Below are 16,592 nucleotides of genomic sequence, written 5' to 3'. Positions count from 1 at the left end.
GGGAAAGAGCCCGTAAGGGGGTTGAGATTTTTCCAAAGTTAAGGTTAAAGCTTGTGATATTCTTCCTCATGTGTCTCTGTGTGGTCTTCCGTTGGTTCTGAGGAAGACCGAGGGTAAGTAGATGCTCAGTGTGTTATTGTGGACTGCTGCTAAGAAAACCCTGGTTGTGAAACAGTAAACTTCTCATGTGCTGGACTCAAAACTTCCTTTATGCTCTTTCCTTTGTGTAATGTTTCTTTACTGATTGCAAATGCAACTTTGATAGTGTTGGGTTTGTTTGGGGTGTCTTTTAAGGACATTATTTTTATTGTAAATTGCTCAGATATTGTTGCTTTAGCTCTTCAATGTCTTTGTTCTTTTTTAGCAAGATGAATATCATATGGTTCATCTGGTATGTACTTCCCGGACACCCCCAAGTTCTCCAAAACCCACCACCAGTAGAGAAGGTCATGGGACTTCAGCCTCCAGCAGTAGCTCAGTGAGTTGGGTTATTTTTTCCTACACAGGACATGTATTTCTTCTACACTGTAAAAGGATATGGTGAAAGTAGACCATGCTCTGTGAAGTTGTACAGTTGGATTATTTAAGGGTGTCACTTTAGTTAAACAAAGGTCACCTTTTTTCAAACTCTAACACAATTATGTTCATTAGATGACAAAGCGCTACTTTTGTAAGCTGTTCTTTGTTTCTAACGCTTCTTTATTGCAAACTACATTTTTCTTTCTCTCCATATCCTCATATCTTTGGCAGAAATTGAGCAGTGTGTTGAGATACAAGAAAAATAAAAGATCCGATTTATTTTGTGAAAATTTGTAGTGCTGAAGAGACATCAGTCAAATTAGTGCCCTTGTTGTGAAATAGGCAGGTGGAGCTTGGCCAGAATTCATTCTGCTTGACAGGGATTGGCTTCAAGGCAGTAATAAGTATCTGTAAGACAGTGAGAAGTGGGAAGTGTTCTTAACATTTTATTAGTTAAGCTATTCACAAAACACTCTGGTTTAGGATGTTTTGAGTCTTCCCCTCTTCACGCTCTCCTCAAATGATGCTTATCTTTGGATGTACTCTGTTTTAACAGAAATGAAGTTAGTATTTCTGTTGATGACTTGTTCATCATTACTGTAATTCTCTTGGCTTTTCCCCGTGATGTGAGGAATAGCAATGGACTAAGGAAAGGGTTAAGTACCATTGTAGGTGCTTTCATCTGCACTGTGTCAGTTACCCAGTTACCAGTGTATGGGAGATACCCTTCTAGTAATAAGCCGTTTGTCTTTGTTCTGTTTATAGGGTACTGTATGGACTGCAGTGAGACAGTCATAAACATGAACAGTTGAAGGAACAGTAGAGAGTGGACAGTGGTTACATTGTCTTTTCAAAGGCTGTATTTATATCTTCAGACAGGACACGGGAGGCCTGCTTTGTCATCATTTTATTGCTGTGTAGTTCAGTTGTAAATGCTGTATTTAAATGACTGTATTAATGACTGCTTAAAGCAGTCTGTATGCACAGTGTTAAGTTCATAGAATCATCATAGAATCATAGAATCGTTAGGGTTGGAAAGGACCTTAAGATCATCCAGTTCCAACCCCCCTGCCATGGGCAGGGACACCTTACGCTAAATCATATCACCCAAGCCCTCATCCAACCTGGTCTTGAACGCTGCCGGGGATGGAGCCTTCACAGCCTCCCTGGGCAACCTCTTCCAGTGCCTCACCACCCTAACAGGAAAGAATTTCCTTCTTATATCCAACCTAAGCTTCCCCTGTTTAAGTTTGAACCCATTACCCCTTGTCCTGTCACTACAGTCCCTAATGAAGAGTCCCTCCCCAGCATCCCTATAGGCCCCCTTCAGACACTGGAAGGCTGCTCTGAGGTCTCCATGCAGCCTTCTCTTCTCCAGGCTGAACAGCCCCAACTTCCTCAGCCTGTCTTCATATGGGAGGTGCTCCAGTCCCCTGCTCATCCTCGTGGCCCTTCTCTGGACTTGTTCCAACAGTTCCATGTCCTTTTTATGCTGAGGACACCAGAACTGCACACAATACTCCAGGTGAAGAAACAACCTAAACCCAAAGCTTGAATGGCCTTTGTTCTTCCATTTGTTTCTTATTTCCCCTGCTGTCTAGTGGTAAATTTTTTATGTTTTCCTTTGCAGGGTAGATGTGATCTAGATGCGTTAAGTAATTGCACCTCCTCACTTCCAGAGTTGTCAAAGTTGAAGATGATTTTCTACTGAGTAAACATTACAGTAATGCTTAGCAACAGGATTTGGGGATTTATTAAAACTAAAACAGTGCATCTCAATAGCCAAATTGCAGTCTTGTTATGGTGACACATAATCTAGAAAAGCCAGCTACTGGCCTGCTTCCAGGATTGAGTATTGATCTAGGAAAGCATTGAAGGTCTGACACACCAGTTTTAGGTGTTTCTGGGAGCTTAAGTAGGTCCTTGCTGCTTCCCTATTTCCACCTCCCGGCAGTTTGGACTGGGCAGCTGTAACAGTGAAGATGCTGAGCAGAAGGAGAAACTGAAGGCAAGGATAGAGGAATGGTATTTTAAGCCACTGCAGGCACTGTTGTCTCTGAATATAAAGTCGTATCTGGAGGTTATAGCTATTTTTGTCAATGACAGCCACTAGAATTTTATTGCTGCTAAATATTCCATAAAACTAGTGATGAAATATTAAAGCAAAGAGGTTTTTAAGACACAGCTGGAAATCTTGTAACTGTGGCAGAAAGATCCCTAACCTCAATTTTATTTATTTTTAAGAATTTAGACCGTTCTGGATCAACTGCTGCCTCACCCACAAACCAAGAAGCGTCATCTACATCTTTGAACACTAATGCAGATGGAGTGAGGCATCGTAATCTTGCACAAGCACAAAGCAATCCCATACTAAGCCACCAGTTCCCTTATGTAATGCAAGGGTAAGTGAGATTGAAGCAATCCTCAGTTCTTTGATACTCTTTCAAGTATTATAAATGTTCAGTCACAATTACGTTTCTTTTACAGTATGCAGAATGATTTGACTAGTTCATATGGAAGCATAAGTCGCGTTAGAAACGTTTTTGTATGAACATTAATACTTTTAGCCAGGAGTCAATCAGAATTGAGTGTTCTTGGTGCTCCCCTTCAGGCTGCTTTCTGCCCTCAGCTTTCTCTTGATAAGTGCAGCTGTAATACTTATCTTGTGGACGTGTAGTTAGTAATGTAACTGATAAAATTACTGCTTCCGGTTGCCTTTTCGAGTACTTTATTGTAATCATCAACACTAAATTATTATCAAAATACAATGGTTCTTACTTTTTGACACAGAAGAGGTGTAACTCTTCACTTCTCCATAGTGGATTCAACTGTAGAAATGAACACGCAGGTGTTTTGAGTACATGTAAGTACTCGTATACATAAAACAGATTTGTAATGTATTTTCATATATACCACTGTAATGTTAACGAGTGTACATTTCCAGATCAGATCTTTTGTGTAACTTCAAAATCCTGGCTATTTTACTTACAAAGCAGCTTCAGGAACTTTTAATACCAGGCATTCTCCTAGTATTATATAGGTTCTAGAGTTCTTCTTTGGAGAACGTTGAAATAAACCAAACCTGTGAACCTGCTAACAGTGACGGTTCCTTCTGTTCCTTGAAGGAAAACAGATGTCAAGAACTGGTGAAAATCCACGTGCTTTCAGCTCAAGTTACACGCTCTCTTTTTAGAGTTAATCTAGACTTTACTGCTCTCACTCATTTTCGTCCTGAATTCTTTCGTTTTTATTTTTTATCTGAAAGATAAAAAGCTGGGCAGAAATTGGAGTAGTTACATTATTCTGACCGCATGCATCTGTCCAGAAGATACTTGCCTTTAGGACAAAGCTAGGTGACGCTAGGTTGGCTGTCAAGATTTCCGCTTGGTGTAATGTAAATCAATCCAGTTACTTCCAGAAGCACTTCATTGTGTAACCTGTAAGAAGTTTTAATGTTTTTCTAATTGGCTTCTCAGGTAAACATACTTTGAGAGTTGAGTGTTTTGTCAGTATGCAGTGAACTCGGTGGGCTACGGACTTTCAGTGAGGGATCAGAACCGTCATTGAGTCTTTTAGCTGAAATAATTCGGTTAAAAGAGTGGGAAGCATCAGTTTGGAAGACACAGCTGTGTTTGAGAGTAACTTTGCATTTTTCTATGCTTTTATGTCTGCATTAGCAAGTATGTGGATTGAGAGGAGTGGATCTGTAGACTGAAAGAGGTGCTGAGAACCAGCTGTCAACACGGCACATACGTCAGTGTTTTCTGTCTTACTTGGACTATTTCTAGTTTGGTCACCTGGAGTAGGCGCCTGTTTGTGGCTAAGGTGCATTAGCAGTGTACCTAAACTGCATCTTTCAGTTTAGTGTAATCCAAAAGGAATCCACTTGGTGATCCAAGAACGTTCTGTGGTGCAAACACAACTATAGTAAGAGGAAATGATTTGCTTCGGAAGTGTATTCCTGGGCAATGAAATGTAGCCTTGGTGTGATTTATACAGAGGCTGAGACTTGTTAGAAATAATGAATATTTGTAGCCAGAATTTTCATTGATTTGTGGATTTTTCTGACTGTTTTATGACCAAACCCTTTTATTCTAGCCATGTGATGAGCTACAGGCTCTACTGTAGGGAAAGGTCTCTAGACGTTTAAAAATGTGTGTGAGGGTCAGTTTTCTTGAGCATTTTGCAACATTTTCATTAGTCAGGTAATTTGTGCAAATAAGTAACGTATTAAATGATGTTGTTAATGGTTATTTCTGTTCCTGGCACAAAGCTTCATTGTGCTTGTTGAATATTCCTTGGGAAAATAGCTAATTCATGTTATTAAAATAGGAAGAAGAAGGCAATTTGAAACTTCTTGCTTTTGAGCTTTTGTAAGTGCTGTTTTCTAAAAGTCTAGATTTGAGGGCACTGGGCAAAAGTAGTTTATTTATCTGCCAAGTTAGTCTTTTGCTGTGGAGAGCAAGCGCAGCATTCTCTGCTCCCATGGGCTTAGTAGCTGTGCTGCACAGGTACAAACAGAACAGATAGGCTCGGTCCTGAGATGGCTTGCATTTCAGAGTGGAGAGTACTCGGAAGCAGTGAACAACACAAGAACCATCAAGACAGTGAAATTTTTTGTCACATGTTAGCAGTCCATTTGGTTTTTATACTGCTGCGTACGTCGTAATATGTGAAAGTGAACAGCAAAATGACACGCTGCCAGCATGTAGGATGTTCTAGCACAGAAATGCCTTGCTTCATTATCAGCCTTTGCTTGCTGTATTTTTTTCAAGTAGCAAATAACATAGTGGGGAATATTGAGATCGCACTTAAGTTGATATCCCAGGCTCGCATCAGATGTCTTTGTGGGTCAAGGTCATGAAACAAGTGCAGATGACAGAGATGGAGCTTCTAAGTCTGAATAGAAAGTCTTGTTTTTCCACTAATGGTGAGCAGTATCTTCATGATGACGCTAGCGAACTAGTCTGACCTTACCCTTAAATCAAATCCCAGTTAGCTCATTTTAGGTGTCTTCTAAAGACCAGAAGAAGTAATTGTGAGCTTTCTAGCTATTTAAGGAGTAGCACACCTCTTTCTTTTAAGAATATTCTGAAGCTGCCTCTACCACTGGAGCCTTGATTGTTTTCTGACCTAACTGTTCTTCTGCTCTCTGCTCTGCTCTGTTTGGAATGTTTGTGTCTATTCCATTTGCTTCCCTGCTCCGGTCCCTGTCTTTCGAAATACACTGCTTCCTGCCTCTTTCTCCTCCTTTGTAAAGAGATGAAAACATGTGCTAGCTACTTTACTTTTTTTCCTACCAGCAAGCCAGGTTGCTTTGCTGAGAGGGGCCTCTTCCTTTAGAGAGGTTGTTCTCACTGAAGTACATCACACTGTTTAGAGTTGTTCCCGTATTTCATAAGTAAACTTAATACCCTGGCAGCTGTAATAGCTGTATAATTGACAACATTTGCCTCATTCTGAATTTCTATGAGCAAACAAAATACTGCTGTGCTAGTTGGCATTCCAAGCCTGAAGCCAGTTCCTGGATATTGATGTTTACTTTTTCCTCACTGATAGAGTCAGACTTTGAAAAGTTTAGTCTTGCTTCTCAAAAAGTCCCATCTCCTGCAAAAACTATTGGGGAAAAAAAAAGAAAAGAGAAGAATTGTAATGGGAAAGGCAAGAACATGACATAACTGAAATCTTTTGTGGTTTGTCTTTCCTGACTGGTTTCTTAATCTACTGGTCAGCTTTAAGACATCAAGAAAGTGACTTTTGCAAAAGTTTGGAAGAAAGTAGAGGTTCAAGTCCTGTAAAAGACGTATCTGTGAGGGAGAGCTGTTAGCCCAAAGGCCTGTCATCGTCTGTTGAGCAGTATTAAACAACAGCCACTCTGAAATCCGTAACTGCTGAGAAAGAGTTGGTGAACACCTGCAGACCTCAGGCAAGTCGGGTAGCACTGCTGCTTGGTGACTGAGCTGGAGGAGTAAGTGTGCTGGAACACCTGAGTGGTCCTGCCTGTTTGCATCCCCACATTGAGGGATTGAAGTTGAGACCTTGCTCAGTGATTTGTTACAACATGGCATTTAATGACACGCATGTAGAACAGCTGAATCAACTGTACATTTTGAAGGTCAAATGTTTTATGAGGGATAGGGTTCTGTGGATTTTGGAGGAGCCTCATTTATCAGCGTTGGCCAGTTCAGGGTATAGAAAAACGCATTCTTATGTGCCATAAAGATAAAAGCATGATTGATGTTTTTCAGTGCCAGCTTGATAGCTTCGTTGTTCCATCACGTTAACCATGCATAAATAAGTAGCATCAGCAAGGCTGCAAGTTCACCCTTTCAGGTTTTGGAAGAAACCTAGAGTATTGCCTGTGACTGTCTCAGTTTGAATGCAGTATCAGGAGAGTAGCTTTTGCTTTTGGTGTTTTGTTTTTTTGTTGTTTTTTTTTTTTTCCCAGACCGTTGTCAAAACAGGTTATGACTAAACACAAACATACCAAACAGTTCTAGGGAGACTTGTCCGGAATCAGAGTGAAATACTTACTCATGTGTAACATGGAAAAGATTTTAATGTCTACCTCCCATCTTTCTTTCTGGGCATGTCTTGTATATCTGAGTGCCTGGTAGACTAACGAAATCTCTTGGTGATATCTTTGCAGGGAGTGCTTTACTTAGGGAAAGGTGTAGTCTGCAGTGCTATTACAGCAGTCTCAGCTTTTGCTGCCTGCAGTGTGAATAAGGTTTTCTTCATGCTTTATACTCTCATGCTGTCCTGAAAGATGTCCTGGTTTGCTACAGTTCCCTACATCCAAATCTTTGGGGAAAGAGTTGGAAATCTTGCCAAAACATGCTATATGCTCTAGGAGGTAAGAGAGGCTATGAAGTTTAAAAGCAGACGTAAACAAGCCTAAAACTTAAGTATAGGAGCTTTGCATTTCTTGCATGTGAAAGAGTTAAAAGCCCGTAGAGAGGAGAATCACTTAAAATATTGAAAAGGGGGGAGAAGGGGAAGTAAATAATTTATGGTGTTAGTTGTAATCTTCAGAAGCTGTGTCTGAAAGATTAGTTTTTCTTTGCTCATGCTGATTTCTTGGTGTCTTTGTTCACAGTGATATGCTGCTTGAATTGTGTTTTAGTATCGGTGCATTTTATAATGTTCCAAGTTAGAAATTAATGTTTTTCTTTAAATCCTTTCCTAGCAATATAGGTAACCAATTTCCAGGCCAAAGTGTTCCTGCTGGATTTTCTGTATATCCTGCATTCAGTCCCTTACAGATGATCTGGTGGCAACAAATGTATGCACGTCAGTACTACATGCAATAGTAAGTCAGCCTTATCTTAGGTAGCACCGAGTCACACTAGTGAAATAAAGGTATTAAAAACCTCAGTGTTCTTTGCAGAATCAAAATGTCTGTTTATTTGGTTTGGGTGTGCTACTTTACACTAAGTTTTGTCCAGCAAATCATGAAATCCAGTTTTGGACTGGAATTAATGTGTTGACAAGTAAAGATTTAAGGGAAAGCACAGTTTGTTTTTACATATATTACATCTGAAATGTTTTTATTGGTGTAGAAAAGAAGACAAAAATAGGCTTAACAGTTTTGATGCATGTTTTTTGACAGACCAGTTTTATGTTTCAATTCATAGCCAAGCTGCTGTTTCAGCCCAAGTGACTTCCAGCACTGAGCCAGTGAGATCTGCAGTTGCCCAGGCTGTAAATTCAGAACGTGCTCCTGCAAATGAGCCTGCAGCAGTGCCAAATATAGCCGTCCAGGACAACAGGCCTGTAAACCCAAATGTTCAGATGAATGCACAGGGTGGCCCAGTAGTGAATGAGGAGGATTTCAACCGGGACTGGCTGGACTGGATGTACACGTTCTCCAGAGCAGCAATTCTTCTGAGCATTGTATACTTCTATTCTTCCTTCAGTCGATTTGTCACGGTAATGGGAGCCATGCTGCTGGTTTATTTGTGAGTACAACAGTTGAGTCTAGCTGCAGATCTGAACGTGGAGTATGGTGTGCTAGTGTGTAAGTCATTTAAACTGAAAAGAAAATACTATTCAGATGCAGAAGTTTAGGCAGTGCTCCTTCACAGTATGGTGGGTGTGTGTATTCAAACAAGTAGAGAAGCTCATCTGAAAAAAGAAGTAATTCTCAAAACTTTTACAGTAAGTTGGATACCATTTATATCTGAAACACAGTGTTCTTAAATGTTGGTGATATTAAGGGATCAGTGCTGTAGAAATACAGAATTTGGGGAGGGAAGCTTAGAAAGTGGGGGTGAGAGGCAAGAAGTTCATATAGGTCAAGCATGTGCTTGCATAGACTTAAAACTTGTATTTGTGCTTGGATATGAAGGAAGCTTGCAGAGCAAAGCTCATTTATGTTTAAAACATAACATGGGTTATGTGTAGTAAATTGTGTTTGGAAGAGTTAAGGTAGTGCTGCTGTAACAGTGGGTACTAGACCTCATAGAATTGCAGGGACATTTCTTTACAATGCATAATAAAGACCTAAGGACACTCTTTGTTTTACTAAGAAATAGCAGTACTGTTGTCATTTCCCTTTATGTAGGGAAATACCTTGGTGATGTAAATAGAAGTGGAAAACAGCAGTAATATTTGATATTTCAGACCGATCTCATTCACTAAGAGTTTCTTTATATTGTAGTCTGTTAGTCCTCATAAGGACTGTTCTGTATCTCATGCATATAGAATAGTTGAGATCAGAATATGGACACTTGAAAATGTAGGGAGAGGCCTATTTAATTTACAGTGGTAATGTGGTTCAAGCCTTAGATGAAGCTTACATTTTTTTTTCCGCAGAAACACAACTTTAAAGATCAATTTTCAAAGGTAGCCTTAATTTTCATAGTAACATTAAGTGCTTATAAATGGGGAGGAGACCCAGTAAGAATATTCTACATATTTAATCACTTATTCATAGTGAATTATTCATCTTCCAGAACAGAGATGCATCTTCTGTGAACAGCACTTCTGAAACGTAAAAGCTAGCTCTTGGCAAGACCCTTCTTAATCCGGATATCAAAGAATAACCATTCAGTGTCTGAAATAAGAGTTGCAAAAAAACCCATAGAATCACAGACTGGTTTGGGTTGGAAGGGACCTGTTAAAGTTCCAGCTTTAGTTCCAACACCCTGCAGTGGGCAGGCGCAACTTCCACTATAGCAGGTTGTTCAAAGGCCTGTCCGACCTGCCCTTGAGCACTTGAACACATGTAGCCTCATTCATTTGAAAGTACTTGAAGAATGTACTGCAGTAGTTATCTGTAGCAAAAAAAAAAACCCACCTTTTTGTTCCTTTCAAAAGAGACCTTTTCAGCTGTTCTGTTTTCTTACATAGACACCAAGCTGGATGGTTCCCCTTTAGGCAAGAGGGAGGCCAGCACCAGGCAGCCAATAACATGGATGTGAATCATGATGGGCAACATGCAAATAATCCTGATCTTGAAGAGATGGTAAGAGCAGACATGTCTTCTGAGACTCCTATGTATTATATTGTAAAGTATGCTGTAATGCTTGGACAGAAGGTCAACTTATATGAAATGTAGTCAGTTTAACCGGAGAGGTTTCAGCTTGGTCCTCAGTGTTGTGTCTGCAGCTTAAATTCTGTATTTTTCTAGTTTGGCAATTACTGGTGATTTCTACTTCAATCACAAACTTTTCATGCTAGTTATTCTTCAGGAGGTTGTTCTGACAGAAGCTACTTAATGTGTGAAGATACTGTTGATGACCTTATGTCAGAGCTGCGAAAAGAAGCAAATGAATTGCTTCCATTTCCGTTTTTAAAGGAGCGACTTATGGATGATGGGATTGATGAAGACAGTGGAGAAGATGCAGGTGAAGATGCCAATACAGAGCAGCAGCCCGGATTCATGGCTTCTGCTTGGTCCTTTATCACAACCTTCTTCACTTCACTCATCCCTGAAGGGCCTCCACAAGTTGGCAATTAAAGAGGAAAAGGAACTTTGTCAGGCAGCCTCAGTAGCCACACATAGAAGTGGAGCAGATTCTAGAGAGCATTCTAAATACAGCGCAATTCCTGAACATTTACAATGTTACTTTTCTGATCCCAGTGTACAAAAATGTGTATGTGTTGTTTCCTTTCAGCTTTCTGATGCATCGATTATTTTAAGCACAAGTAGACTACTAAATGCTTTCTTTTAAGATTCTTCTTTTTCTGAAGAATAAAATGTAAAGATACTGGTCTTCCATGTTTTATTTAAATTTCAAATGTGTATTATACTGAGGCAAAAAGCTTGTACTTAATCTGCACCATTACCTCTTTAAAGAGCTGTTAAAAACATGAATGTCGATGGAACTTCCAAGTGCTCCCTATTCACCAGAATCATGTATCTTGTGACCTTGGGTTCATTTTATGCAGGGTGTGAATTCTCACCTGGGATTTTGAGTTGATATAATTCCTGGCAGAATGCTGTAAACACAGGGATTACTTGTTAATGATGTGTTGTCTTCATGTTGCAAAATACTAAGCCTCTTCTCTTACATTTAGAAAACTAAAAGCTTTCTCCTGAGGTTCTTCCGAAGTTCATTAAAGTTGGAGATGTCTGACAGCTCTTCAAAGACAATTGATAGTGATGGGATAAACCTTAAATGTTTGATACATACAGTACTTTTTAAGAAAAATATAGCTGCACAGGGGAAAAGAACATGTACATTAGGGTTTTTTAATAAAAACTGTCATGGTAATTCTTTTGGGCGTTTCTGTACATATTTGAATGCAAACGACTAAGTAGTGCATCATTAAGGATGAGCATATGATTGGTTTGAGAGGGGAATAAAGATATGGTGGCAATCCAATTTATGCCATTTTTAGCCATTTGTAACCCTTTCATGTCCAATTCTAACTGTTTTAAGCCATTTTTGGTCCATTTCAAAACCATTTTTCTTCATTTCTAACCAAATTTCTGCCACTTGAAGCACTTTTTGCCCAGCTATTTTTTCTGTTTCTAAGCCATTTTCCCCCATTTCTAACCTATTTTAAGCCGGTTTTGTCCATTTCTAAACAATTTATGGCCTTTCTATCCCATTTTTGCCCATTTTTTACCAGTTTAAGCCATTCTTGGTTTATCCCGGCCCCTCTCCCGGTCTGTTTCACCACCGATTGGAGAATCGCCTTTTCCATTGACTGGAGCGCCCGTCAATCACTCTTAGACCAGTCTCTTTTCCGTTCTGTTATGCCACCGCCCCCCACAGCCGCCATTGGCTTAAGCACTCGTCAATCACCCTCATCCCCGCCCCTTTACCGGTGTGCTTTGCCACCGCCCCCCACGGTCGCCATTGGCGAGAGAGCCAGTCCGTCACTCTTAGTCCCGCCCTTTTTCCGGCCTGTTATGGCACCACCCCCCCGTTGCCGCCATTGGCTGGGGCGCCCGTCAATCACTCGTAGCCCGGCCCTCCCGCAGCTCTGATTGGTTCGTCGCCACAAGCGCAGCCTCTTTTCTCCACCCCGTGCCGTACCGAACACTGGTCACGTGATCGCAGCACCGAGCGTCTGCCGGCGCCGTTCCTCCGCTTCCCCACGCGCAGTGCCGCGGTTTGCACACACGGTAGCACCGGAACGCGGCCCCCAGCCGCTTTCCTCCCATCACCGCTCGCTTCGGTGCTCAATTTTCGACAGGGAAGGGGAGCAGCGGGCGGTGCCCGGGGCCGCAGCGCGGCCCCCCCCTCCCATCAGTACCGGGATTTCGACACTAGATGGCAGCAGCGAGCAGCGCCCGGAGCCGCTGCCTCCCCCCCACGCTCTACACCTGCAGTACCGCGGTTTGGACACACGGTGGCAGCACACGCTCACCGTTTCGCTGCCGCAGAGGCAGCGGGCTCCGAAACCGCTGCTCCCCGCCCGGTTTCCCTCCTCCGGGGAGCGGTTTCGTGGTCCTGCGAACCCAGCAGCGTTTCTCCCGCAGGCATCACCTGCGCACACGGAGCTCCTGCCCTCGCTTGGCCGCCTAGAACTCCGTCCGCGCACGGCCTCTCCGGTGCCCGCTCCCCAGCACCCGGGGCTGGGGATGCGCTCCTGGAGAGAGCGCACTGGGGACTGCCCTATTGAAGAGCCCTTTTCTCCCAGGGATGCCTTCCGCACCACAGACATGAGCCCAAAAGCAACGCCCGGCTCATCCCACCTCTTTTATCCCAGGTGCCGCTTTGCCCCGCCCCTGCCCCAGGGCATTGAGGGAGGGGCTGTGGGTGCTGCCTGGGGTATAAAGGCGCAGTGCGGCAGGGAGGACCTCATTCAGGTCGTGGGCTTCAGCGGGGTGAGTTCTCTGCGGTTTCCTTTGTGTTTTGTGGCGTCTGGGGTCTTGTGGTGCTTTGTGCTGCTGTGTTTTGGGTAACGCTGCAATGGGATCAGGTGTGTGAAGAGCTTCAGGAGGTGTCAAGGTTTCTCTGTGTGTGCATTAACGAGCATCTCTACAAGGCTTTTTTTTTGGAGGCGTTATATTTGTAGGAGGGGTTTAGGTTCCCTAAGGTCGGTTATTGGTCCGGTTTGCCATTTTTGTTATTGGGCTCTGAACGTTTCCTCTCCTGGAAGCAGAGTTTTGAGGTTGCTTTTTACCACTTGTGTGCTGCGTTGGGCTGTCAGCTGGAGTCGTTACTGTTAGGAGACCCAAAGCAGAGCAGTGGCAAGGAGGGGGAAGCAGGAATCATCCTGGCTGCTCGGCTATGGGAGCAGGGGCTGGACGCTGACGCGCTGGGCACCAAATGGTCCTTCTCAGCCTCGGGTTTGAGGCAGCTGCACAGGCATCGGCCGTTCTGTGTCGCAGCCAAAAGAGCGTGCTGGCTACCCCAGTGCTGCACGGGCAGTAAGCAAAGGGTTTGGAGGAAAATAGGGGGAAACAGAAAAGTCTAAAGCCATTTTTCAGCGTTTTGATGGGCTGACATTGTCAATTCCTGTTTGTTTTTCTTCAGCCTCGTCGCCGCTCTTGTCTGCGTGCGATCGTCCAGAGCCAGACCAGGGGAAATCCAGGGAGGACTGCTGGGATGCCTTCCGTCTTCTCCCTGCGAGCCAGGAACTCGATCGTCCGACGGTAAGCGATCTTTGTGTGCTTTTGCGCGTCGTACGCAACCTGTGAAATGGCTTTATTTCCGAGTTACCGTCCTGCATTACCCAGAAGCAACTGAGAAATTCGGGGTTAGCTCTGTATGTAGGTACAGATGAGGAATGTGAAGCGTGTCTCTCTGTGGAAAATATCTATGTTTAGATCAGAGTGAGATCTGTCTGGAGAAGATGTTGTGCCTTATGCTCCTGCTGAAGTCAGTTTGGAAGAGATGCCAAGCAAGGATGGCTCTGTCTAAGTAACAAGCAGTATTTGTTTGGGCCCTTCTTGTTGTCTGGAAAGGCTTCTGAAGAAGCACACCGGCGTACTGGGAATCTGATGGGAGGTGTAAAGGGCTTTGCTTATGTTTACCGGGGCTTGAATGCTCGTGATGGAAGGAAAAGGAGGAAGAAATAGTCGTGTGGCTGCGTGAGCTGAAGCGAGCGAGATCGGTGCTTAGTACCTTTGAGTTCTTCCAGTCTGTTCTGAAGGCAGCGTGGTTGCTCCCCTTGGTTAAAAGGCGCTGGCCTGGGAAAAGCGTTTCTAAGTATTGGCTGGCAAGGCGGTGATTTGAAGCGTGGCCCCCATCTCCCTTCCCTTCCCTAGCAGTTAGATTAACCGTTTGCTTTGCCCAGCTTTGTCCTGGGTGATGTCCAGAGCGACGTCCAGGTTGTGACGGCAGATTGTCGCGTCGCTCTGGGTTTGATGCTGTACTTGTCTGGGGCTTCCTCTGGCCTAGTTCTAGCCGTTTGCGTCGCGCTGTTTCCACAGCACCCGCAGCGTAGTGAAAGGTGGAGGATTATGCTCTTTCCTAAACTGTTAAATGACTGACTTAGCGTTGGATTTTGGTGAGCGTGTCAGGATCGGAGACGCATCGTGAGGGAGGACTGGAATGTAATGGGAAGGTCTGTACCTCTGTGCTGTAGTCAAACTGCGGGATGAAAACGGGTGCGGTTTAGAACATAGGAATGAAGGGTTGCCCTGGGGAAGGAAATGAGCGCTTTCTTGTTCTCCCAACACCCTTCAAAAAGAGAAAAGAACTTAAAACCCCTTCAGATTCCTCCCAGAGCTTGAAATTTGACAACAATATCCAAACGCCGTAGTCAGTTTTGCTAAGATGCAAAGGAATAACCCAGTGGCGGGTGATGGAAATGAGTGATGTGCTGCGGTGTGGAGAGGGAGAATCAGCTGGGCTGGAGGCGTCTGTAACCCTGACGTGCGTCGGTGGAATGCGTGACTGTATCCCGTGGGCTGTGGGAGCCCCCAAGAGCGTTTCCCTTGAAATGGGAGCAATTTGATCTTTATGAGGAAAGAGCAAACTGTAAATGAGCCTTCCTGGCAGAGCGAGGGGGCCGCCGTCCCGGGGGGAGACGCGTGGCGACTGAGGTCGTTGAAGCAAAGGGTGTAAGTTGAGTTTTCTCAGTGGGTGGGAGCCCCTCTTGTGGTGGAAAGCGTTAATATGGGAAGGCAAAAAGGGGGTGGCAGAACTTGGGGGTGAGGAGCTGACCCGGGGCGGAGGAGCAGGGTCGTTTCGTAGCCGTTGCAGCTGTCTGCTTTGTTGGAAGGCAATGACCCCCTTTAGGTGAGCAGAGACTTCAGCGGGGCGTGGTTTAGAAGGGTATGAAAGACGATCGAGTGCCACCGCAGTAGCTAGCGTCCGGGATGCTGCCCGCCTTCAATCTGAGCTGGTCTTTACTCACTCAGTTCGCTCTGGGGCTTTGCATTTGCAGCACAGTGGTGTTCTGCATGAGGATCCTCCTTGTTTTGGCAAGAGTCTCTTATTAGGGGTGTTTAAAATCTCAGCACTCGATTTCCTCTCCCTAGTCTTTCAGCGTGGGAAGCGTAGAAGAGATTTCAAAGGCTCCCACTGGCTGACGATTTAGGGGGCTCCGGACCCCCCGAGTGCCCTGGGCAGAGGGGAGGTACGCAGGTGGGGTTTTAGGTGGCAGGGCGAGGGCGGATTGCCACGTAGTGCCTTAGCAGGGTTACATCCTCCCCTGGGTCTAACGCCGCATTTTGGCTTTAATTGCGGGCTCCTTCCACCTCACGGGACGTTTGCTTTTGCAGTCACTGCGAGTTATTTCCTCCTGTTAATGGCAGTTTCCATTGCTGTGCCATTTTTGTAGATGTGCGAGGCTGCGTGACCGCTCGAAGCAGACCGGTGTGCTGGAATAGCCCGGAGGACGGGCTCTCTCTCGTGCTCTAGCACAGGAAGAGCCGTGGGAAGCCTGAAGAAATTTGGGATTAGAGCTCGGAGGAAAGGTTCCTTCCCGGCAGCTCTTCCGCAGCAGAAAAAAGGCCACTTTTGTCAAGAGACCCCGAGGCGTGACCCATCCGTGCAGCCCTAAGGAAAAGGGGGGAAGGCGCACGGGAGCAAAAGCTTCAGAATTATCCCCCCCGCCCTCCCTCTGCCCGTTAACCAGCAACGTGGAAACCTATGGAATGTGAGCATCTGGGGTGCAAAGTAATAAAAAGGTGAATAAAGTGAAATGATTTTCTGGCTGGCAGCTGGTTTCTTGGCATCGGTTTCATTTGCGGGTGTCGGAACTGGGATGGGGGGGGAATAACGTATAATTATGGATATTATACTGGTACTGGTATAACGGACTGGTATAATGACAGTAAGGCAGGCAAAGGTGGAGCAGTTAGATGGAATTGATTGCAGCAGCGTAGGCTGGATGTGGAAGCAACACCGTGATCAAGAGAGTGCCTGAGAGAGTGGGGTGACTGCCTGAGGTGCCAGGTCCGTGCAACCCCAAATGGACCCCTTTGCGTTAAGCGAGCCCCAAATTACTCCTCACTCGCCGTACCCCGTGTGCGAACCCGTCGCAATCCCCTCGAAGCGGAGCAGCTCTGGTTGGGGTGGTGGCAGGGCACAGAGCAACCCCCCGTTAGAGCAATCTCCTAGCACAGCAATGAGCACCGGGCACGGAGGGCTCTTAGCCGATGCCACGGCTGAACTTGGTGCTTCCCTTGACGTTGGCGCTTGAGGAGCTGGTTCGTTGGT

The 16,592-nt window shown here is 44.6% G+C and overlaps 1 protein-coding gene and 1 long non-coding RNA gene across 3 annotated transcripts in view; both read left to right on the top strand.

The window, feature by feature from the left end:
• Nucleotides 1-15,897, top strand: part of LOC133263262 (uncharacterized) — a 45,834-nt gene extending 29,937 nt beyond the window's left edge. Inside the window, exons 2-3 of the long non-coding RNA XR_009741458.1 lie at nt 13,458-13,576; nt 15,712-15,897. This is a non-coding gene — a long non-coding RNA (uncharacterized LOC133263262). The remainder of the gene's footprint in view (nt 1-13,457; nt 13,577-15,711) is intronic.
• Nucleotides 219-11,240, top strand: LOC133263260 (homocysteine-responsive endoplasmic reticulum-resident ubiquitin-like domain member 2 protein). Of its 2 annotated transcripts, none has more exons than XM_061442973.1 (6): nt 219-478; nt 2,764-2,921; nt 7,709-7,831; nt 8,157-8,480; nt 9,874-9,988; nt 10,322-11,240. In XM_061442973.1, exons 1-6 carry the CDS (start codon nt 380-382, stop codon nt 10,481-10,483), a joined length of 981 nt encoding a protein of 326 aa, XP_061298957.1. In that variant the 5' UTR covers nt 219-379; the 3' UTR covers nt 10,484-11,240. The 2 variants fall into 2 exon arrangements, with proteins under 2 accessions (XP_061298957.1, XP_061298958.1); XM_061442974.1 differs by lacking the exon at nt 219-478 and adding an exon at nt 6,252-7,375 and having other exon boundaries at nt 2,783-2,921.
• Nucleotides 15,898-16,592: the final 695 nt, after the last annotated feature.

The sequence above is a fragment of the Pezoporus flaviventris genome, unplaced genomic scaffold, assembly GCF_033815535.1.
Source record: "Pezoporus flaviventris isolate CSIRO_AGI_PZ_B2104156 unplaced genomic scaffold, CSIRO_AGI_Pfla_v1 ptg000262l, whole genome shotgun sequence".
NCBI classification, from domain to species: domain Eukaryota; kingdom Metazoa; phylum Chordata; class Aves; order Psittaciformes; family Psittacidae; genus Pezoporus; species Pezoporus flaviventris.
Note: the sequence above shows the minus strand (reverse complement) of the source record. Positions and strands in the feature narration are given on the sequence as shown.